The 25002-nt window shown below is 32.7% G+C and overlaps 2 protein-coding genes across 3 annotated transcripts; one reads left to right on the forward strand and one right to left on the reverse strand.

Moving 5' to 3' along the window:
• Positions 1-4007: 4007 nt before the first annotated feature.
• Positions 4008-6741, reverse strand: LOC18044869 (protein NETWORKED 4B). 2 transcript variants are annotated; one of them, XM_024185263.1, is made up of 3 exons: positions 6592-6741; positions 6087-6175; positions 4008-5850 (listed from the first exon to the last, which is right to left on the reverse strand). In XM_024185263.1, exons 2-3 carry the CDS (start codon positions 6160-6162, stop codon positions 4214-4216), a joined length of 1713 nt encoding a protein of 570 aa, XP_024041031.1. In that variant the 5' UTR covers positions 6163-6175; positions 6592-6741; the 3' UTR covers positions 4008-4213. The 2 variants fall into 2 exon arrangements, with proteins under 2 accessions (XP_024041031.1, XP_006435955.1); XM_006435892.2 differs by lacking the exon at positions 6592-6741 and having other exon boundaries at positions 6087-6257.
• Positions 6742-14149: 7408 nt separating this feature from the next.
• On the forward strand, positions 14150-18273 carry LOC18044870 (methylesterase 17). Its single transcript, XM_006435893.2, has 4 exons — positions 14150-14644; positions 14752-14892; positions 15735-15872; positions 17972-18273. Exons 1-4 carry the CDS (start codon positions 14381-14383, stop codon positions 18254-18256), a joined length of 828 nt encoding a protein of 275 aa, XP_006435956.1. The 5' UTR covers positions 14150-14380; the 3' UTR covers positions 18257-18273.
• Positions 18274-25002: the final 6729 nt, after the last annotated feature.

Genomic DNA, 25002 nt, shown 5'->3' on the forward strand with positions numbered 1-25002 from the left:
TTTTCGTTGTGTTGGGTGCTGGTGTTGGTTTTAAAAGATAAAAGGTGGTGGGGGAGGCTTAGCGTTGACGTCGGTGCCGATTGTATTTAAGACACACCTGCTAGCGCTGCCTCTCTCTCTCACACATCAACTCTCATAAGCTGTCCACTTACTTCTTCATTTTTCTTTTTTCTTTTTAATATTACGCAGATTTTTACACGTTTTAAAATACGCAATATACTATAATTATCAATTAAATTAAAATTTATATTTTTAAAATATAATATAATATTTTTTAAGTAGTAGTTTATTTCTGATAAGTAAACGTCACTAACGAAATGAAAAAAGTGTATTATTACAGTGATCTTATTGTATGATTAGTGGTAAGTTTATGAAATTTTTTTTTTGACATTTACCAAGTCATACCCTAATTTTGTTCTTTAATAATATATTATCCATTCTCTCAATCTATCAGTTCTTCCTTACTAGTTGGGTGACTTTTTTACTAAAAAACAAAATAAAATTATTTTTGGCCTTTTGTTATATTAAGTGAATAATTAAAATAATAAGTTGACTTAGATGAGTTTAGAAGTTAAGTTATTTGGTAGGTTTGGCCAATTATCTTAAATAATAACAAAACTCCACTATGTTCTGCCGTTTATAATAATCAAACTACTATTTGCATCATTACAATTTATGTATTTCACCTTACCTAAATCAATGAGAATTAATGATTGCCATGTATGTCAATCAAGAGAAGGGACATTAATACGTAAAGTTTAATTAAATTCTATCTAGGGTAAAGAAATGTGTTCCCGATATACAAAGAGAAAACTCTACAATTAAATTTTTTATCACTTTAGAGGAGTACACTCTCATAAATACATAGGCTGCCCAAAATCAATCATTTGTATGCGTAAATACATTAATAGTAACTCGTTAACATATAAAAATCAGTGTGGATATGAATTTAAATATAATCTATTTGGATATAGGTCTTGTACGGAATCTTAAATCACACTCATTATTTTATCATTTTTAAATACTGATTGCGGCTGTATTGTAGTCATTCTTACCTAAGTGAGTATTACTCAATATAAGATTTTACATACAAAATACATTAACTAACAATGAACATATAAAAGGTCAATATTGGATGTATTGATAAATACAAGTGGGTCAACGGTGGAATTGGTTGGAAAAGTCATCGGGGGAGACTAGAAGTGGCCCAAAGTCTCCACGTGGCACTCTTTTTATCCAGGCGACAGACATACAAAAACCTGAGCTGTAAAGATCAAAGTAATTTCTCTGAATTTAAGGAAGTCTAAAGTGGGTACCACATCTTACCATCGACGACCGGCGGGACTCCATCGTTAATTAGGAAATCCAATCGAATTACGCCACCTGGCGTCGCTGTCAGTTGCCTTCACTGTCAAAACAGCCTGGCTCTGCTCAAATTCCCGTTTGGTGTTTAAGACCAAACTTGGAGGACTGGCCTTGTTTCCCACTGATTCAGTTTTTAATTCTTCATTAAGTTTCTTAATGCTTTGCTTGAGTTTTGACTGTAAGAAACCTTACATTGAAAAAAAAAAATTTTTTTAAGTCAAACGATTTATGAAATGGAATTGGCAAGAATCAATCTAGGGATGACAAAATCCTCGGGTTTGGGGTCCCATGGAGCCCCACCCCAAATAAGAAAAATTTTTAATAATTTTTGGGGAATGGAGTGGGGAAAGGGAGAAAAGTAATCCTCAAATTATTAACGAGGTGGGGTTTGGTATTGCACTTCCCACCTCAATCCCCATTATATATAAATATGTTTTTAATTCTTATTTAATAATTTTTATTTTATCAACTATAATGTCAATTAATAATTTTTTTAATTTTTATGTAATATAAATAGAATATGAATAAAAGAAAACCCTACAATATTTTTCAACTTTAAAACATTATTATATTTTTTTTCTCTTTTAAGGATATGTTCTCTTTAAATATTTTTCACTTTTAATATCATTTTAAGATATTGTTTCAAATTTTTAGAGATTTTTTTTAAAAAATTCAATACTTTATAATATGGTAATGATTTTATTTTAAGTCTCTAATTTTTGATTTACTGAAATTATATTTTTATATCTATTATAAAATAAGTAAATGGGGAATGGGGTGGAGATGAGGGAATCATTCTCCACGTGGGGATTCCCCATCCCCAACCCACTAAATTTATTGGGGAATAGGGTAGGGAATAGAGTCAAAAATTTTTAATGGGGTGGGGAATGGAGTAGACATCCCCATCCCCACCCCCACCCCGCCCCATTGCCATCCCTAAATCAATCTGCTAATTTAAAAAGGGCAAAAAAAAAAATTGGACGAAACATTCAAACATTCAATTCAATCAATACCATTCTCTGCTTTAAAATGGAAAGCAATGGTGTCCCCAAGTTAATGCAAAAACTTGGTCAGAGTCAAAGAGTTCAAAGAAGAATGGAATAAATTATAGGGTTAATTTTGTCCAGCACCCAACTGTTTCAACATTTATCGCCACGCACCCATATATTTTGAAAATACTCATTCCACACCCAATTCCGTTAATTTAACCGTTTATTCTAACGGTCAAAGGGCAAATTTGAAAATTTATATCCTAAATATTATTTGATGATGATAAATTAAATTTATTTGATAATTTAATTAATGAAATTATTATTAATTACCTTTAAATAAAATTTTTTAATGTAAACATTAATTATTAAATTAACATTTTATCTCATTTTATTTTTCTCTAATTCAAGATAAGGGGTATTTCGGATATTTACTTAAATTTCAAATAGCTCCGTTAAACATAACGGTCAAATTAACGGAATTGGGTGTGGAATGAGTATTTTCAAAACATATGGGTGCGTGACAAAAAATATTGAAACAGTTGGGGGTAGGACAAAATTAACCCTAAATTATAATGACGTCAAATATAATATAACGTGTGCATATAAAGAAGTCACGATTCAAATGTCCGGGCAGAGACCGCTTGAAATTTGTTGTGTTCATTTTGTACACGGACCATTTGAAAGCGCCCTCACATTTAGTACTTCCTTCTAAAGAGGGGAAATATTCTGGAACAATGACTTTTTTCTTTTTTTTTTAAAGTTAATGAAAACGTCATACAATTGAAAGTAACACGTATGTCTTATGGTTTAATTATAATTATGTGATTGAAAGTTTTTAAAAAATTTTGGACTCATTTTTTGAAAACACAATTATCAAGATTTTCGATCAGCCATCACAAATAATTTTAAATGGATTTATTTAAAAAAAATAAAACTAAAATAAACAATCAAAAAGTTACTCGCATCATTACACTCTTTGCGAATTTTTGACAAGAAATATGTTAATTATTTCAAAAGAAAATAGAAGTTTTCAAATATACAGATTCCCAAAAAACCGTGAGTACCTCGTAACTTTAATTTCCTCGAATATTTTAAATTGTTTATTTAATATTTATTAAATTAAATTACTTATTACTCCATTGGAGTCTATGAAAAGCCTCTGATATGTGGTTGAGTGATCCATGTCAATAAATTGTTACTTTAATTTCCTCTAATATTTTAAATTATTTATTACTCTCTCTCTCTCTGTGTATATATATATAAATAATAACAAGTGATAATAAATATTTAAAAAAAACATGTATATTATATTTTCTAAGGACATGAAAATTAGTATCTGAGTGCAAATTTAGTGATATTAACGCACGAAAATTTTGGCTGAGGGTCTATCTAAAGGTTTAAGTTAATAAAATGAAAATCTGTGCAGAATATTTTACAAACAGAATAAAATAACACGAGAAAATAAAATTAATGTGGCACTTTTTCTTTTTCTTTATCAAAATAGAACCGACTGCATTTTCACTTTCATTTATACTTGTGCTTTGAATTACCACATACCCTACTTTGTCCATATAAAAAATGTAGTAATTTCTAGTTCATCTTAAAACACAAAAATAGAGAGTAACATCAGCTTATAGATTGCCTAAGCAATAAGCATTAATTTAAACATCCAGTATAAGTTGAACACACTCACACAGGTTTAGATGCCAACTAAAAAGTAAAAAAATTCCCAGCAACAAAGATATTTGAAAAGCTAGTTGACAATATTTAAGCTTCAACAACATACAACACTTCAAAGGAAAATGAAAGCTCAAGTTTTGGAAATTTACTAGACCAATAATGGAGCGAAATCGAATTTATGCAGCCATAACTGCAGGCCTTTTGTACCCAAGAAACGCTTGGCGAAGTTCTTGATACCCACTCCTATAATGCTCCAGCGAGAAACAAAGCTGCCTTATTGCCTCTCGCTTCTCCTCAGCCGCATCTAAGATGACCATTCTCTGTCGGTCCACCTCATTCTCCAGTTCCTTCACTCTGAATCTTAATTCATCTACTAGCTTCCTTGAAGATTCAGATGCAGCAATCAATTCCGCATGTTCCATATGTAGCTTTCGTGAGTGTTCCTCTATTTGGCCAATGTGATTGTCTCGGGATCTTGCTTCTGCCACGAGTGTGTTTACCTTTGCATTAATCTCATCTTTCTCTGCCATAAGCATGTCATATTTCAGTTTAAGACTGTCCATAATTTTGTTCAAAGCTTCAATGCGGTTATCTCTCTCACAAACTTCTACTTTCAACTGATTAATCTCACTTTGCATCCCCCTTTCTTGGGCCTCATGCAGACCTGTGATCTCCATTTTTTCAGTTTCACACTGCCTTATTTTGTCTTCCAATGCTTTTCCTTGCAATTCCCACTCTTTGAGCCTTGCATCTAAAAGGGCCTGTTTCTCTAATAAGCAAAACATTTCAGACTGCAATTGTGCTTTGTCTAAAGTGAACTTTTCCTCTGCGTCGCTCAATGCAATTTTCAGTTCTGCAACCTCATTATTACGGTCAGAGAGATTAGTTTCAACCTTTGCAATCCTCTCTTGAAACTTCAGAACCTGCATTCTCTCATAATCAAGCTTTGCATTCAACGTGGTCACATCATCTTGAGCAAGTTTAAGCTGGCCTTGCAGTTGATGAGTACCCTCAGAAATTTCATTAGCAAGTTGATTGTTTAATCGATTTATCTCTTCATCCGATCCCTTAAGTCTGTCACTACTTACTTCAAGCTCTTTCATCAACCTTTCAATCTCAAAATTTGATTCTGAAAGACGAGTTTCTAACTCACTCACATAGTTTTGCAGTTCAAACACTTGTCTTCTCTCCATCTCCAGATCAGCCTCCCTGATATTGACATCGCTCTTTGCCAATTCAATCTGAGAATGAAGCTCACTCTTCAACCTGGCAACCTCTTCTTCTGAAAGCTGGAGACTTAAGTTTAAAACCCTTAACTTGTCTTCATACTGAATAACACGCCCAAGTAGTTCTTCATAAGTTTCATTTGCTTCCTCGGTAAGTTCCTTGCCATCAATGTTTATAGGTGCATCCAGGTGGATTTTGACAGAGGAGTTAGAAAACTCTGACTCTGAGTCCGATGATGAGGGTGAAGATAATTCAGCCCCTTCCTTCAAAGAAAAATTAGAGCTGCCACCAGAGGTAGAAGATGTAGCTTGACAGCTAGTGTTGTGCAAACCCATCTTACGATCAGGAGTCAGCAGTGGAGAGCCTTGGGCAAAGCCAGATTTAGTGTTACCAGAACCCTGCAGTGGAATATCTGATGGTACATTCTTTTGTAATTCTCCAGTCAGATGATCGTAGCGCTCAGCCAAAGATTGATACAAGTGATAGAAATCCTCAATGTGAGCAGTCAACTCCGGCCCATGAAATTTTGACAAAGATTCACCATCTTCTATCAGTTTCTGCATTTGCTTGACACTCTGGTCCATCTCTGCAAAATTTCACGATTTTTTTGTCATTCGTACAAACTAAGCGCTTTAGAACGAATTAAACAGTAAATCAACATCAGAGAAAAGACCATTATCCCAACAAGAGTATGATGCTCAACTGAAAGCACAAAATCCTACCATTGGAATATAAAAATGAGCTCACGAATGAACTTCAAACCAGCAAACAAATAAATTACCGAGAAACAAACAGGGAGTAAGGAAGGATGCAGCAACTTACCCTCAAGATTTTCTGCCAGCCATCTTGAGAAAGATCGCGACTCATTGGATTCTGTTTGCTTCATATCAGTCTCCATCTGACTTCAATTACTATATGCCATACACAATACAAGCTCTTAACATTAATCCGCATATTTTAAAATGTAATTTGAGGCTTAAACATCCATGTCTAACAAGAGTAGCTACAATACAGTGTTAGACTAGACCCAGCCTTAAATCCACAATTAAACAAAAATTAATTATAACGTTTAAGACTCTATAGCTCATAGAGATAAAGATGGAATTTCATCATCTTGTACTTGATAAATATTCAATCAATTACTGAAAAATTAAACCGATCGGAAATTCAAAAAAGAAAACTTCAATTATAATGACGAAGAGAAGTAATTATTAAGCATAAACAGATCTTGTAAATCTCAGGAGCCAAACACATCATAAATCATAAAAAATAAAATCAAATCAAATCAAATGAAACTAGTAGTAATGAGGAAGCTCAATTTACTAACCGTTTTGATACAGCAAGGCAGATGAAAAGCTGAAATCTGATGCAGGGAATTATTATGAGAGAGATATGTTGATGATAGAACCTGAAGAAAATGGGGACAACGAGAAAAGGCTGAGAGAGGGAACATAAAAAGGCGCTCTTAATTTGATTTTTTTTTAGGAGGGTATTTGCGCTTGTTTCATTTGGGTATTTTCGTTATGGTCCTCAACTGTTTTTACTATATTATTTATGGGCAATCCTTCGGAAATTAGTATTTCAAATCCCTTAACAAAATTGTTTTTCACAAGCACACAGAGAGAGTTATACCTCAAGGACGAGAGAAATGTACTTCCATAAGTCAAGATTTAATTCCCTCTTACTCAGGGGCGGATCTTTTTAAGGGACTGGCATGAGCCACAATATCTAAAAAATTAAAAATTAAAAATCATTATTTTATATTAAAATAACTTGATATTAATAAAACACCCATTTTATAGACTTGTGCATTATTGGTTGGTCATATAATTAAAAAAATAAAAGAAGAGGAGTCGAAAAAGAAAAAGAAGACCTAAATTGAAATTTAACGATAATGAAGAAATACTAAATTGAAATTTTCTTATGCAAAACTTAAATGAAGAAGATCAACTTTCTTATCCCACAGGTGATGCTTGATTAGCTGAAAAATTAGCAAAACTTCTCAATTAAAGGTAAATCTTGATTTTAAACATGATTTTGTTAGTATTAGTTTATGATTGTCTTGATTCTAAAATAATGAATTTTCAGTTTCCAATTTTTTGTCATTAGCAGATAATTAATAGTGAGCCAAATAAATAAATAAAAAATCTCTCTACTTGTTAGAAATTAAAAAATAATTGAATGTTCACTTATTTTTATAAATAATAATTCTTTACCATTGCATTGTTAGTTGTCCAATAACTATATATATATATATATATATATATATTTTTCCCCCATAGATTATAGTTAAGGAACAAAGACTCTAGATGCATTATTTAGAGAAAATATGCATCAAAAAATTTAACTTCTTTGACTATGAATTTAATTGATGTTGAATCTTTAACTCTTGAGCAAAAACATGCAACATCTCCTTAAATCTCTAAGAATTGAATCAAGAAAGATGATAATCTAAACTATTTACAATGTTATCCGGGATTACATCAACAAATATGAGATTATCTTGTGAATAAGTGCAATGAAATATGTTGATCTTTTTTGTATAAATTCTTTGACCCCTGTAGTCAAAATTAGCATGTTTTGTCCCTGCTCTACGTGCTTATGGAAGTTGATTATGTCGAAACTTGACTTATGTGTGTAAATAAACAAGCTAAATTAAGTGGATTTTTATTTTACGTATATGTGAGTTTGATAATTGTACATTAGAGTTAGATACAAATCAATAACAAAGACTTAGTTGTTGTAGAGTGTTTACGATTGAATATTTATTTAAAAAATTTCTACCTATGAAAATGAATCTCCTCCACAAGAGTTATTTTTTTCACCTCTTTTTCTTCTAACATTTAAATTCAAGTCGTCTATCAATAAATACTACTTAGAAAATAACTCGATCAATTTGTTATAAAATTCTTTTATTCTAATATGAAATTTCGTAAACTTCCTATCTCACTTGCTGACCGTAGAAGAATTAGAATTCGCTTGACATTATCATAATTCTATCAATCATCATAAATTAGTCTTTACTTAGTTTTGCACTTATTTCTCCCAAAAAAGAAAAGCACCTTAAACGAAATATGCAGAGAAAAGGAGGATCTCAATGAAAATATTCTTCTTCATTATTGGAGTGAAATTTGACAGTCGGCTGTCGAGCACCGTTCCCCGTGCTTTGGGCACCACACAAACTCCCGCCTTTTCACTTAAAATTGTATTGCCCCGAATTGCCTTCTCTTTTAAATTTCAAACCTTTTTTTCCCCCCCCTCAATTTACAACTCAATAAAATTATGAAAACAAAACACTTATTTTTATTTTTTTTCAACATTTTTGTATAAGACATTCTTCTATAATTTTAAAGGTGTCCATCTAATTAAGTAAAAATAATTAGGAGTCTTTATTTATTTATTTTAGGTTATAAAATTTTAAATCAATAGTGAACCGAACACATCAAATTTATTTTTGTATTTTTTCTTATTTGGTTCTTTTTTTTTTCATAATACAAAAAATAAAACTGAATCAACCCGAACCGTTTCGAGTCAGTTCGGTTCAATTAAAATAGCCTTTTTTTTTAAATTTTTATAACCCGATTCTTTTGCTCGAACGGATGGGCCTGGGCCAGACCAACCGACTGGTGGACTTTGGCGGGAAATTCTTGTTTTCGAAGTTTGAATAGTTCATTTCCAATTTTCAAGCTCAATGGCCCACCAGATAAGTTTTTTTTTTTTTTTGTGGAGTTGGTGAGGCATCATTTTCGCTTTTTACTTCTGGAATTGCCAGTTGGAAGGAAAATCGGAAAAGAGCTGCAAGCTCCCAAAACATCTCTTATCTGTTGTTGGGCCACATGTTTGAATTTTTAGCTTTGAATGCCTCCTTCGTTATTTTCAGTTTGCTATTCCTTATGCAAGTTGCATTACGTTTATATTAGGCATCGCATTCATCAATCACCATCATCATGATTCACGAATTTGATTAAAATAATTCATCATATCTTAATTTGATCCTAAATGGGCATTTAACCATTAATCAAGTATTATTATTAAATTTTCGAGAAATTTTGTTTAACTAACTATTCGAATTCCAAATTCAAAATAAAAAATAAAAAAAATTAATTTAGATTTTGAGATTTTGTCGCCCCTATCTCGTATTTGTGAAATTGCTCTCATTTCATTTCGGACAGATGTTTGACCAAAACATAAATAAATAAAATTCCAAATTCAATTAAAATTTGTAATCAAGATTTAATTGAATTGTATGGTATAATGTGACTAAAAATGGACACTAAAATGTGTTTTGGGTGGCAAAGAAAAAGGCAATAGTTTGGGATTGGAGAAGGCAAAGTGGGGGCATCAACTGTCGAGCACTCGTGGAGACAACCCAACGTGGCCTCAACATCTCCCTCACTGAATTGGAAGTCGTAAGAAGTTGCATTCGATTTTTGGGGTCATATTTTTTTTTTCTCTTCTTTTTTTTGGTTTTTTCCGCCAAATAATTCCAACCACTGGGGTACAAAATTATGTGTTAGATGATTATTTTAATTGAAAAACAATGCCCTTAAAAAAAAAAAACTACTATAAGTGCGTGAGCTAATTTAATTATATAAGCGAGTGCTGGTTAATTTAACCAATAAATTATGTTGATATGGTACGAAGAGATAAATTGGTCGTATGGGGGAAGGAATATTGATATTTCGATTAAAGATGTAGCAGAATGGTTAGCTTCTTCCCTACACGTTCCATGATCGGAATTATAAGTGCTTTTATGGGAAGTACTTAAACAAAAGCAACGAAGAGAGTAGTTAGAGATGGTAAGAAAATCTGGATCTGGCCCCCATTCGAAAAGATTTGGAAAATCTCGATTTGGTCCCCATTCAAAAAGATTTGGAAAATTTCGATCTGAACAAATTTGGATTCAAAACCTAAAATCTAAGATCCATGTGGGTGTAAATGTATTCGAAAAATTGGGTATCCGAATCCGCACTATATTATAATTAAATTATTTATTTGATTAAATTTCAATTGAAATATATATATAAGTTAAATTATTTATCTAATTAAATTATTTATTTAATATGCATAAGCATAATTAACTCTATAATCTTCATTGACTTTGGAAAATAAGTTAAGAAACTAATAATAATAATAATAATAATAATAATAATTACAGAATATTGTAATGAATCAGTTTACCTTAGATTATTTTTAATTTTTTATGTTTGATTTATGTTGTGGAATTTTTATTTGTGGATCTATGGTGTTGTTGTATGTTATTTATGTTGAATTGATGTTGAATTGTTGATTGTTGAATTATAATTGGATTTTATTTGACATTATTAGGTAGGGGTGGGCAATGATTTGGGTTGGTTTGAAAAATTCTATTAAGTTTGGTTTCGGTGTTAATCCATTCAGTTTTTTTAGTTATGAAAAACCAAATCTAAAAAAACCTAACCAAACCAATCTAGTTTTGCCCTCCCCCAACGCCACATGTCATTTTTTTAATTTGAAAATTATTTTTTCGGGTTGTTGGTTTGGTTTTTGGATTTAAAATTTTGAATCAAAAACCAAATAAAAGTATACGGTTTTATACAGAATCGAAATATTTAGTTTTTCCTTAAAAAAAAGTACGGAACCGAGCCGACAAAAAATCAAATTGAACCCATAATATTTCGGGTCCAGTTCAATTTTACCCACCCCTATTATTAAATAAATTATTAAATTTAAAATTATGTTTGAATTTATTATTATGCAGATTTGAATATTTAAAAAATTTTGCTATCAGTCTGTGTGAATATTACTCGTATCTAAATATCAAAACTTTAAAGTGGAACCGGATAGATCTGAGTTTTACCATCCCTCGGCGTATTAGCTTTTTGCTTGAGTGACCTTGACAGAATGTGCATGGAGGCCGTAGCTTTTTTATAGCTCTAGTTTTTATTTATCCCAACTTTTTGTTGATTCTTGGCTTCCATTTAACGTGGCTTAGCTCATTCTGACCCTTTCCAGCCTTGGCCACTAAAAATGATCAAATAATTTTTCTTTTGTCTATTTTCAAAATGCTCATGATAAATACCATACCAATCCTATATTGTTATTAATTTGTTCATTTTCCTACCTCTGGAAAAATGTCATATCGAGTTTTATTTAAACTTGTACTGATAATATTAATTTTTAATTTTAAGTCAATTTCCTTTTTAGTCGAGTGACTGAGATTTTTCAGTATTTAGTTTTAGACTAATTTTTTTTTTTTCTCAGAAAGAATAGATTCGACTAAAAGGTTTAAAAGAAATAATTTATACCTTTCAGATAAACCATTTTTCCACTTTAATTTGCTTAACAACTTTACAAAGGATTCTATTGAAAAGAAATAACAATTAGGGGTAAAAGCGAACGTTGACGATTGAAAATAATTTCAAACAAATGAATTATACTTTTGATATTTAGCATGATGTGACAATTATATAAACAAATTGTCATGTTAATGGAACTTACATTAAGACTGGAATATGAGATATCTAACAATATTGAAATATATGATTAACATTCTGTCAACCAATAATGTTAAAATCCCTTGAACATAGGCTAGTTTGGCATTGCCTAATAATTAAGCAATAATTAATAGTTATCCATGCTTCATTGGCCTTTAGTGCTCGTCTGTTTCTCATTAGAAGAAGCATTTTTGATTTCACGGCCAGAATCTACCTCCAAATGGACCATACACATCAACACAAAGAGGTTGCTACATCATTTTTATGTCATTTTTTTATTAGACTCTTTTTTTCCCCTTTTCACTATGTGTTTTGTATGCTAATGCTTTGGCCTGCCCATAAGAAGTTAAAATAAATAATGGAGATAGGTTTTCGGTGGCCATTTCAAATGTTGTTTCTTCATCTCCATCTAATAAAATGAAACCACAAATTTTGTTCCACTCATATTATTTAGATGAAGAATCATAACAATGAAAATCAATATATTACAATAAATATAAATATTCCAGTCTAAAATTTTAAAATGCGGAAAAATGCGAGAAATCTTTAAAACTACACGGATTTCTCACACTTTAAAATTTCTGATCAGAAAACTACTGTTACAACAAATTCAATAGTGTAATTACTTTTCTGAACTTGAAAGTCTTCTCCATTTGAAAACTACACCGCACCCTAAAGTCAGTGGATCGAGCAATTACATTTTGTTTTTTTTTTCGTCGTGCTTGGTGACTTATTAAGGCACTGTCTTTTCTTGGCAAACCTTTCCTTCAGTAAATGCATTGAGTGCATGTTGATCCCTGAGATCACCAATTTATGTACCGTCTGGCTGCTGGCATTGATTGCTCTTTTAAAGCTCCATATTGTATTGAGTTACATAGCCCAATGGCTCACTTTCCAATGTTGCTATAACTGCTAATTATTATTTCATTTTTCTTGGTGCATTTTCAGAAAAACTGAGCAAAATGCTCGGTGTGAATTCCAGAATCTTGTAAACACGTTTCTTGTGCACATCTTCTCTCAATGTATCACACTTTCATTTTCTTTACCCTCTCTATACCAAGTTTCCCAATAATATTTTTAAGAACCAAACAGAAAACTTGCTGTTGTTATTTAGACTAGTACATAAAACTTAGCAATATAATCGAAGTATTTACCAATTCGTATCAGCCACCTCTGCAGCTTTGCTCCACGGATGCGTCAACTGAGCGAAATTTACAATATTTTTTTGGCATTGTGTGTCCATTTTGAAGAGATTCAAGAGGGAACAAGTGTGTTTTTAAAAATGATATATAAACAGAATAAAATAAATAAGGATACATGGGTCGGCCTGCAATATACTTATAAACAAATTAATTGACGAATAAAAAATTTTGTCAGGTAGCCGACAATTAATGTAAGATCAAAATCAAATATTTATTTCATATATGTAATGAAAAGGAATACAAAAATTCTTGCTTCACTATTCATTGACAAATCTCCATTTCCAAAGATAACTTTTGCCAAGGATTGCCCTCTCATTTGTTTATCACGACTTGTCTTCCTTGCTTGTAACTGCATCATGTGAAACAGTGCGTGTGAGCGATGCAATTTGGTGCCATGTGGACTCACCTCAGATTCAGTGTTGAATTGATTTTGAGTTGAATATTGAGTTAATGGTCAAATTTATTCTTATTTTTCTTGTGGACAACCATTAATTCAGTATTTCCACCCAAAAAAAAAAAAAAATTAGCTTAGCATTCAATCATTAACCTATAAAATTTGCCACGATATATACTTTTAATATTTGAGGAAGGAATGTACAAACCCACATTCATTAATGCTTCTTATTTTATTCGAGGATTTACAACATACCATAGGATTATATTGCCAAGATAAATAGTGTAGATCAAATTAGTTTCACAAAACGAGTAGTGGAGGGACGACATGTTCAATGTTGGCTATGACAATCTACAATTTTGTGTGGTTCACATAAGAGATGTATGTTACAATTATTGTAACTTAGAGGCTCCCTAAAAAAATATGTTTATAACCAATAAGAGTTTAAATTTGCTGACATAGATCTGTTATACCTTAATCGAAGTTATGATTCGAGTTTTGAAGATGCAGTTGTGTTAAATAATTGTTGGGAAAACTTTACGACCCTAATAGTTATATCCGATTCGAATATGAATTAGTCGGGGCCTAATGTAGTCTTAAATACCTGGTTTAATATACAGAAAAAAAAAAACTTATGCATTAAAGCAAATTCGGTTTGAAGAAATAAAATAAAATGAGAGGAAAGAAAGTGAGGAAAGGAGAAAAAAAAAAGATATGATTCCATGTCAAGTCAAACAATAAAATTGAGATTGAACACCTTTTTTCCTCATTTTCTCTCTCTTTCTCTCTTTTCCATTCATTGCCTATGTTCCATTTTCTTCCAATCAAGCATGCAATTGTAGTCTCCGGGTGTCATTTTCTTTATTTAACAAGACCTGAGACATCTTACGATGAAACTGAGCACACATAGCCACAACTCTTAAAGTAGCATGAATCATGACTCCTTATGACGATATCCCAACTATAAATGATATCCCAACTCTTAAAGTCCCCGAGTCTCAATAAGTTGACAAGAGTACAGCGAAGGAAATTAGCTATTAACCCATGGGAGAAGAGATTAACATGAGAGAAATTAAAAAACCAGCTGAAGTACAGAAGCCACACTTTGTGCTGGTGCATGGCATAAGTGGAGGAGCATGGTGCTGGTACAAAGTCAGATGCCTCATGGAGAATTCAGGCTACAAAGTTTCATGCATCAATCTCAAAGGTGCTGGAACTGATCCATCCGATGCAAATTCTATTCATTCTTTTGATGATTATAACAAACCTCTCATGGACTTCATGTCTTCTTTGACTGATAATGAAAAGGTACGGCATCTATTATTACTCCTCGATCATCATTAAATTGCATGCATGATTATGTACTGTACTGTATTGATTCGCTAATTTGTTATTAATTGTAAATACTTTTGCAGGTGATATTGGTGGGGCACAGTGCTGGAGGCTTAAGCATAACTCAGGCCAGTCACAAATTTGGTAACAAAATCCGGCTGGCGGTTTATTTGGCAGCCACGATGCTGAAACTGGGGTTCTGCACAGATGAAGATGTTAAAATTGTAATTATTCATTTTCTTGGACCCTACTTTCAATCTATAAGTCCGTTTTGGTTTTAATTTGTAATATATTGATTGATTCTTGTTGTTGGGAATCTGATGCTTCTGCAGCGATGGAGAAGAAATTGGCATGATTGCCAACTGTCTCCATAAAAAATTTGGCTGTCAGTCAAGACTTATCCAAATGGTTACAATTTAAGTAGTGATTATACAGAAAGAAAAATTAATTTCTTATTAACAAGGCAGATGATGCATATTTGTCAGGCTACATCAGCAGCTACCTAATATATATGACCAAAATTCTTTTGGCACTTCATAACTTGCATTCAAAGCTTGCATATATAATGGTGGATAGTTTTTGACTTTGTGATCATGCTCCACATATATATAATAATGTTTTTATTATTATTATTTTTTTTTTCAAGAATGATATGTGGGGAACTGTAATTTCCTATGAATATTGTTGTGTTAGAATTATAATTATAGTGTTTTTGAATTCTAGTTTTAAGGGTCAGCAGAAAGAAGAACATATTCAGATTCAGATCAAATGCAAGTAGTGTTAGCAGCAAGGTTGTGATTTCCAGTTCCCATTGCATAGAAGTTTTCTCTTCAATTATTTATTTAAGGCATACTCTTTGCTTTTTCTGTGAATGCTTGATAAAATGGCACTGAGCTGACAATGTTTCAATGATGGCCTACTTTTTTTTTTTTAAATCACACTACTCAATGCTCAATCTACCCCTCCAATGATTCAGCTATGGGCCGTGACAATTATGCAGCTACTTTATGAGATCATGATTGTGGTTAAAAATTTTTGTGGTGTTTGCTTCCTAAATGACAAGCAGGGGGTACCTGACTTATCGGGATTCGGCGACGACGTGTACCAATTAGGATTTGGATTAGGAGCTGATCAACCTCCAACCAGCGCCATTGTCAAGCAAGAATTGCAGCGCAAAATCATCTATCAAATGAGTCCTCAAGAGGTAATTAACTTTGCAACAATTGTGGACACAGCACACCCGCTTGCAACTTACAGCACAGCACTATGCTATAGGCCTATAGCCTCCTTTTCTTTTAATGCCTTTTTGGGTGTGTATATTATTGTAGCCACTGCCCCACTTGCCATCTTGATGATTCCTGAATCATGGAGCAAACATTTTTAATCTGATTCACAAACATACACGATTGAAAAGTTAGATTTGCACCACATTGATTCGTTGACATTTGACACAGTTGATGAACTAGGGCCACACAGACTTTACGTGGTCATGGAAACACACTTGACAGCTCAATAAGGAAAATAATTGAATAGACAGAGCAAATGATACACTGATTTTTCTCACATGTTTGGCTAGAAGATTTAAGTCCAATATTTCCTTTCCGAATTTTAAGTTGTCAGGCCATAACCCCACCTAGAAGGCTAGAAGACATCTTTTGGCTGCTTCCGGTGTATTTCCACCATCATGTTGGTTTCAAAAATACTATTTTGTCCAGGGAATTGTGCCTCATATTTTCCTAGGCAGGCCAAATCTGTAAATGGTGCGTTTCCATTTTTGGTTGCCTTGGAAATTTTCGGAGAATTGCCTGGGAAAATTGTATTACTCTTGGTTCTTATCATCTGTGTCTCTCAACGCAAAGTGACACTGTGTCTACTGTCTAGGCCACTAATTTTAAGATGAATTGTGGACTAAATTCATACCAGCCTTATCTTTAATGTCATTAAACTAATTAAATAATTATATTTACAAAAAAATTGATATAAAACTTTAATTAAGTTATATACATATATAGTCATTTTCTAGTGAGAGTACTATCATTTAGTTAAAGTGAGATGTCAGTAAAATACAAAAATTTTAATACATTAGAAATTATGTTTTTTTTAGTCCATTATTGTATCGAAATTTATGTTTTTTTTTTAGCAAAGATCGAACTAGCTTGTATTAGAAAGTCACATCATGCCCAAATATAGTAACTTTACAGCCAAATAAGCAATAAGAAAATGTTATAAAGTGTAGTTCTATCATTACTCTAGGCTCTTTTTGGCTGTTTGATATTGAAGTACTGTACTTTTTAAATTACTGTTATAAAAAAAGTTATAATTATAAAATAAAAATTATTAATGTGTAGTTAATATGATTTTTAAATAATAAATTAGACAAAAATAATAAAAATATCATGAGTTCTTATTCATATAAGTGGTAAATCAAATCAATTTGGCTTTCAAGTAATAACAACTAGTGTTTACTAATTATTTTAATATTGTATTTTAAATGCTACAGGTATCCAACCTTAATACCAAACATGGCTCTAGTTAGACCTAATGCTTAACATGCATTACACATTGTGTCTATTAAAAATAAAAATGACTCCATCACTTAGAATCTAATGATTGTATAGTGATTATGATTTTAAATTTTGGGATTTATGACCTTATATTTAAATTTAATATTTAAAAAAATCTAAAAACAATTTAAGGTACATTATGTAAGCTCGGGGCAAGTTTAGCCCAAAATAGGCTTAAATTCACAGAACATCAATATTGTCTCTGACGTCATTGATAATATCAATAAGAAAACCTTTAAACTTGTCATCTAAGAACTTATTTAAAAATATTGTAATGAAAGGAACATAAGAGTTTGCCACTAGGTATTTAACCAAATAGGAGTGTTTAATTCCTATAGAACCTATCACTAAAATACCCCTAGAGAGGGATAGAAGCTAGGCAGAGCGAAAAGAGTTTTTTATGGGATGAAAAATGAAAACTATTAGCCCCATAAGAAGTTTGTGAACAAGTGACTCTTTAATAATGAGCAAAGAATATCCATCTTTCTGCTAATCAGAATGTATTAAACTCATAATTCATGAAATTCTTTTTTATGAATGTCGATTAAGTATATAAGTAAATTGTTCTCCCTTGTTCAATTACTTGATAACCATTAACCAAAGCCCTGGTGGGTGGGTCGGATTGGTCTCGAACATTTTTACCCACCTTAAATGCTGCCTGGATTTCCTCTATAATTATGCTTTTTGTATTGTTTTGTATAGATTCTAAATGCACATTGGTTACTGATTTTGGGTTTAGGATTCAACACTAGCTGCCATGCTTGTAAGGCCAGGACCGATCCTGGCATTAGAGTCAGCCCGGTTCACAGGAGAGAATCATGAGGAAGTGGACAGGGTGCCACGTGTTTACATCAAGACCATGCATGATCGTGTTGTCAAACCAGAGCAACAAGATGCCATGATAAAGAGGTGGCCGCCGTCTGAAGTATATGCTTTGGATAGTGATCACAGCCCATTCTTTTCGGCCCCATTTCTTCTCGCCGGCTTCCTTATTAAAGCTGCCGCTTCTGTTGGCTGCAACTAGGCTTAGCATGCATTGGCTCAGCGGTTTTCATTTTTTATTGGCAATTAATTAGTTGAATAAATTAGTTGGCACATTTGAATGATTTGATGGTTACTGCAAGCTGCGGAGTCTAAACATGATTAAAAGCTTGATTAATCATAAATGTATCCAAATGTCTGATATTTGTGATAATAGTCATTGATAAACTTCAGTTTCATTGGTAATCTCGTTTGGAAAACAATTATAAAAAAACAGTATTTAAAAAATATGTCTATTTTTCCAATCCTAAAAAGTTTTAAAAATAATAACTTATTTTGATTTGATATTCAAAGAAATGATAAGAGTTTTTTCGTTTACTAACAAATTGTTAACAATTAGTAATTAAACAACGTGATTGAACAAGCACGTGGGAGTGATGCGTGTGCCTAAACCACACGCTAAGCCGCCCCACCCCGCCGGCCCTCCCCATTAGGAAATCAAATTTTAGTTTTTCCACTCTAGTTTTTTTATTTCCCAAATAACAGCATAGTTTATACATTTGTCTTATTAAGTCCCCACTTCCTGATGAATTAATTAAAATACCCTTTAGCTTCTTCTTCTTTTTTTAAATGGTTATAATTTAATCTAAAATCTACTTTGATTCCATAATTTTAAAATCTATTCTAAATATATAGACTTTTTAATATATTAAAAAAAATTCAAAGCTTTAATTCAAAAATATTTATTTTTATTTGAGATATTATCAATTTACTACCAAAGTTTTACTGACATATTATGTCAGTACCAAGGTTTGCTGAAAAGTGTATTTTACTACTAAATTTTTACGCGGTTATCATTTTACTACCAATCTGTTAACAAAACGTTAGTGCTCAACGGAAATTATGTTAAAAGACGATTCTGCCCCCAGGAACGTAAAAGAAAATTTTATCCTTTAAAAAGAAAGAAACAACAAAAGCAAAAGTTACAAGAAATGCCCAAAAAAATAGTCGTTAGAACCAAAAACGACTATTTTCTTGGCTTATAAAAGCTAGAATTTACAGGCTTACAAACATATTAGCAAACCATTTCATCAACACCAGCAGCCTCACAATCATAATCAACACAGCAACCTTATAAACACACTAGCAAACTCATTTGAAACACCTCAGCAACCTCACTTGAATACTAACAATCCCATCTCAGCAGCAACAATCTTATTTCAAACACACCACCTGCGTCACTTGAACATTAACAACCCTTTTTCAAACAGCAACCTCACTTAAACACTAACAACCCTATTTCAAACACACCAGTGGCCTCATTTCAACCCTAACAACCCTATATTAACAGCAGTCTAATACTAAATACCTGCAATTCTGAAACACACCAGCAACCCCATAGTAAACACCTGCAACCTCAAACTAAACACCAACAATCTCACACCAAAAGTACTGAAATTTAAACACTTTTTTCATACAAAACAACAAGAATAAGACACAGCAAATACTTGAATTCATTGAAAACACAATATCCACATTTTTCCTATCTTAAATCAAAACCAAACAATTTTTCACCCTTCACACATATAAATTCTAACAGAATAATGGCCTTCAACAGCCACACAAGCATTAGTTCTAGGGGTCGAGCTAAGAAACCAGCAGAAGTAACCTACTACCTTTAATACTACAACTGTGGAGTGCAGGCATGTGCTATGGTATCTACTACGTCGGAAAATCCTAACAAATTATTTTGGATATGCAGGTATAAAAAGTGTAATTTTTGGCAATGGGCAGCAAAAGAAGATTTATAAATGCGTAACAGCACATCTAGTTATGGCTTGATCCTAAATGAATATGTACTGAAGATGAATGAAAGACTACGATGCATTGAAGCGAAGCTAAAATTGGTCATAATTTTTATTTGTGGCCTCTTGATAGGCTTATTTATGAGAAAGTAATGTAATAAAAGTAATTTAATATGTAAGCAAAGTAAAAAGTAATCCAAAGTGCTTCCATTATCAATGGTGAAAAATAAGAGTTTGTTCTTGAAATGCCTATTCGTAGTACTGTCAGTTTGTGAATTCAAAAAACACCACAACAACATAATACACTAATAATAGTTTGTGTAATCAACAAACACCACAGCAGCCTAATGCACTAATAATAGTTTGTGCATTTAAAAAAAAAACACCACAGTAACCTAATGCACTAGTGGCAGTTTTGTTAACATATATGTTTCCATAATGTTGATTTTGATGATAACAAACAAGATTAAGAATTATTAATCTTTTAAGCTCAAATTATTTTTTATATATTTTAAATAAACCATTATTTTCACATTATAAAGGTTTTATATTTAATAGAAAAATAATTTTATGAAATTAGTTGTTTTTCAAGTTTATGATTTAATTGAAAGAGTTTTGAAAACTTTGAAATCAATAAGTATTGCTCGAAATTTTGGAGAATGACTTATTGGAAAAGTTTCATAACATTTTGGGCCATATCATAATTTTAAAAAATTTTAGGAATATCAAGCATTATTTAAAGATTCTAAAATTGGACTTGTTTGCAAAATAATATAATATTTTAGGCCATAATACAGTTTTATAAAGTTTTGGTTTTGGGGTCAAATTATAATTTTAGAAAATAGTGCATTGTACCGGTTACTGTAGCAAGCGGCTAATCGGATATGGTAAACGACAATCCAGATTCTGGGCAGTAAGCTTCTGGAGCATAAACGGCTATCCGGATTTTGCAAGCGGCAATCTGGATTTCAAAAGCGGCTAACCGAATATGCAAAGCGGCATACCAGATATTCTGAAATTCAAATTTTTGCCTTAACGGTAACATAAAAGCGGCTAACCGGATTCCATAAACGGTAAGCTGGTTATGACCAAAATGTGCATAACGGCTAGTTTTTTAGCTCAAACTATATAAACTCAAATCCAATTCATTTTCAAGCCCTCTAGCAAGCATAAACAAAAAGCACACGAGATATCTTGAACTTTCAATTTACAAATCACAAAACACATTGAATCATCTCTTGTTCTTCATTTTTGAATACATACTATTTGAGTGAGTTTTGTTGTAACTTTCATTTCTTCATCTTAATTGTAAGTGTTTAAGTGTGTGAGACACTTGAGTGAAGAGATTGTGAGATAATCTCTTTGTTGTAAATGTTCATTGACACCTTGAAGTCAATTGTAAACTTTTGAAGCCTTAGAAGGCTTGGATAGTCAAATCTTCAAGCTTGGATTGCTTGGAGGCGTGGACGTAAGCGGGGATTGCCGAACCACGTAAAAATTCGTGTGTTTGTTTCTCTTTTCTCTTACTCATTTGTTATTGTGCTTTTATCGAACTTATTGCTTTCGAATTTATTAAGGCGTTAGATTTGATTGTTGTGTGGTTTTATTAGGATAATTTTTAAAATACCAATTCACCCCCTCTTGGGTTGCACACTTGTATTTCAAGTTTGTGCATTTCAAATATATAATATCCTAACAATAACACTCTGCTAACCATCTATGATCTGTGAAACTTGTGAGCCTTGAGTTGGATTTAGAGAAAGATTGACAACTTCATATCGGCCTGCACACACACACACACAATATATATATATCTTCAGTATCTATGAAGTATTCAGAAAATTATAACAATATAAAAAAACACCATAGTACCTCTTCTTGCTCTGCTACTTCGACCTCTACCTCTAAATGCCATTCATCTTCTTCTGTCACCTCCTCTTATTCTGCTACCTCGACCCTTGTTACCTCCTCTTCCCCTACTATGCGTAAACCTCTCATCTGGACTACTCACAACCTATTTAAATTGAAATATATAAATATAAAAAAAATTATGAAAAACTGCAACAAACTAAAAATTATTCCATATTCAAACCAACATTTACCATTCTTTTTCTTCTCTTCGAAGTAGTTTCTGCATTAGAACTTTCTCCCGGCCCACTGAGACCCTATTTAAAATTACATATTCAACAAAAATAAATAAAGAATTAAGCTCGGTATATACAAAAATAATTAAAAAAAATAATACATTGATACATGATTTTGATCTCTTATTTGTCTTGCTATTGATGGCATCAATGTGCACTTTCGGACATTGTGGTTCAACTCACCACAAAAGGAGCAGCAGACATAGAATGATCTGTTTTTTTTTTTCACTGTCTCTGTGGTTGCCCTCTTCCTTGACTTTTTCGGTCTTCCAATCTTCTTAATAATCTCAAGTGGAGAAAGTTTTGGTCTATCACATGGGTCCCAAGTAACCTTATCAGGAATTGACTTAAACATCACAACATAAGTGTTAAATATGCTTGTTTCGTGAAGTATTTTGGCAGGTACTCTTTTATCGTGTCTTGCATGACTAATTGCAGCCATATCATGAGCACAAGGGAGTTCAGATAGTTCCCAATGACCACAGTCGCAGGACCTGCTCATCAGATCAACGATGAACCTCCTCGCTCGATAATAACTCTTGTCTTTAACCAGAGAGCAATAGCATAATAATTAAAAGCATATAGGGAAAAATAATGTCACATAACTAAACTTCTAGAATTTTTTTTAAAAAAACATATACTATAAATATAACTCTTTCTCTACTAGAATTTTTGAAGTGAATTCAGATTGTAATTTCAAGCAATTATAAATATGTGTTTTACTCTAAACTTGATAGAGTCACAGTTCAACTATATAAAAATATAGTTGAAAACAAAAATATTTAAGATTTATACCTGAAAGTGAAGATCACCAGAAGCCATTGCAATCATTTTACTTCCGGTCTCATAAGCATCATCTAATTCATTTTTCACTCGAGGTGGAATATTGGACCAAGATTGTGCTTCTTTTCTTCTTTATGTGAATAGTGTCATAAACATGCATCGGATTTCTTCAAGCATAGTCAGGCAAGGCTTCTCTTTATAGGGTAAGATCTAACTGTTGAAGCACTCCGAAGTGTTATTACTTGTGTGATCCACTTTGCAATTCTTGTCATACTTATATCTTGACCAAGTAAACCCAGCAAGTTCTCTCTCTAACCACTGTCATGCCTCTAACTTCTCTTTTTTCAACTTTTCCATTGCAGCTACATGGTCAAACTTATTAGTGCTACTGACAGCTCTCCAAAACAGATTCCTCAAAGTAACTCCAGGATGATCTTTAGAGAAGTTAGAATATATATGTCTAGCATATGACCTATGAAATGCAGTCGGCCATGTATTTTCAATTGCTCCCAACAAACCCTTTTGCCTATCGCTGCAAAAGGTGATCTGATATGATCCATTATCGAAATACGAATGCAGAATTTCTAAAAACCATGTCCAAGTTTCAGTGTTCTCTATCTCATACATTGCTATTACTAATGGAACTATTCCATTATTAGCATCCATACTTACAACAGATAATAGAACTCCACAATATTTTGATTTTAAATGACATCCGTCTAACTCAATGTATGGCTTACAGCCATTATGAAGTGCATTTATTTGGGCTGGAAATGCCATAAAAAATCTCTGAAATAACACTTTTTCTGGCCGAGTTACTACATCGCAAAGTACTTTGCAAATTGCACCTGCATCATACTTCAGAATCACTGTAGCATATTGAAAGAGATTCTCATAACCCTTTGCATGGTCTCCATGAATGTCTATCATTGCCCTCTCTCTAGCTCTATACAACTTCAAATTCCCTATCCTCACACCAAATGTCTCTTGCATAAACTCGTGAAGAACATAAATCTTCACATGGGGATCCACAACGACTTTGCTCTTTATTTTCTTTGCTATCCATTTGCTGGACATATTCATTGACATTTCGGTCTGTCTGCAATCATGTTTATTCTGCAACTCTTTAATTACAAATCCACCCTTACCTCTGATTTTACCTCCCACCACATACCATGGACAACCATCAGTCTTGCATTTACCGTAAAATCTCCTACGGTCATTGTACACCTTTGTAATTTCAAAGCTTTTATCCACCATCACTTCACCCAACACCTTCTTAACCTGGTCAACATCATCAAACATGTCTCCTAACCTCAGCCTATTCTTACCATCAGGCATTGGCTTATACATATGCACTTCAATATAATCTTTCAATTGAGTAGTGCCCAAATCAAAATCTGAGTCAGATGTATTCGCCAAAAATTGAGGATCTGCATCAATTGATTCATCGTCAGAGTTAGATCCCCCATCATCTATAACTTCTGCATCCTCAGCTATGTTTTGGTGATTTATACGACTACCATCAGCAGCAAATTCCTTGTCAAAATCTAACAACCAATCATCGTCGTCGTTGTCATCAACATTCTCATTCCTAACAATTTATGGTTTATCTCTGCCTTCACTCTTGGAAGGTGATTCATCTTCATCAGCATTAGTCTCACACCCAACATTCTCAGCAAGGTTTGTTTGTGGCCCATGGATGCCTCCAGGCCTAGATGGTGGTTCATTTCCACTTTCATTTACCCATGCAACTTGCTCTGCAGATAGCTGAACTCCTAAGGCATGTAGCAGAGATTGTATCACCCCACCAAGTTCTAAATCAGGACGTAGGGTTGGCAACACAATGACTTTAAATACTGGCACTTGTAATGAGTCATGTGCCGTGAACATAATCCGCAACATTGCATCAGTATCTACAATAACTTTCACATTATTCCTTGGGCTGGTGACAAGTAATTGCACACTTTCAGGAGTGGTTAACCCATCTTCACTTGTAATCTTCACCACCTCATTCTTCAACTGCAGCAGACTGCATTCATCTGGTTCAATCAACC

The sequence above is a fragment of the Citrus clementina genome, unplaced genomic scaffold (genome assembly GCF_000493195.1).
Source record: "Citrus clementina cultivar Clemenules unplaced genomic scaffold, Citrus_clementina_v1.0 scaffold_4, whole genome shotgun sequence".
NCBI lineage: Eukaryota > Viridiplantae > Streptophyta > Magnoliopsida > Sapindales > Rutaceae > Citrus > Citrus x clementina.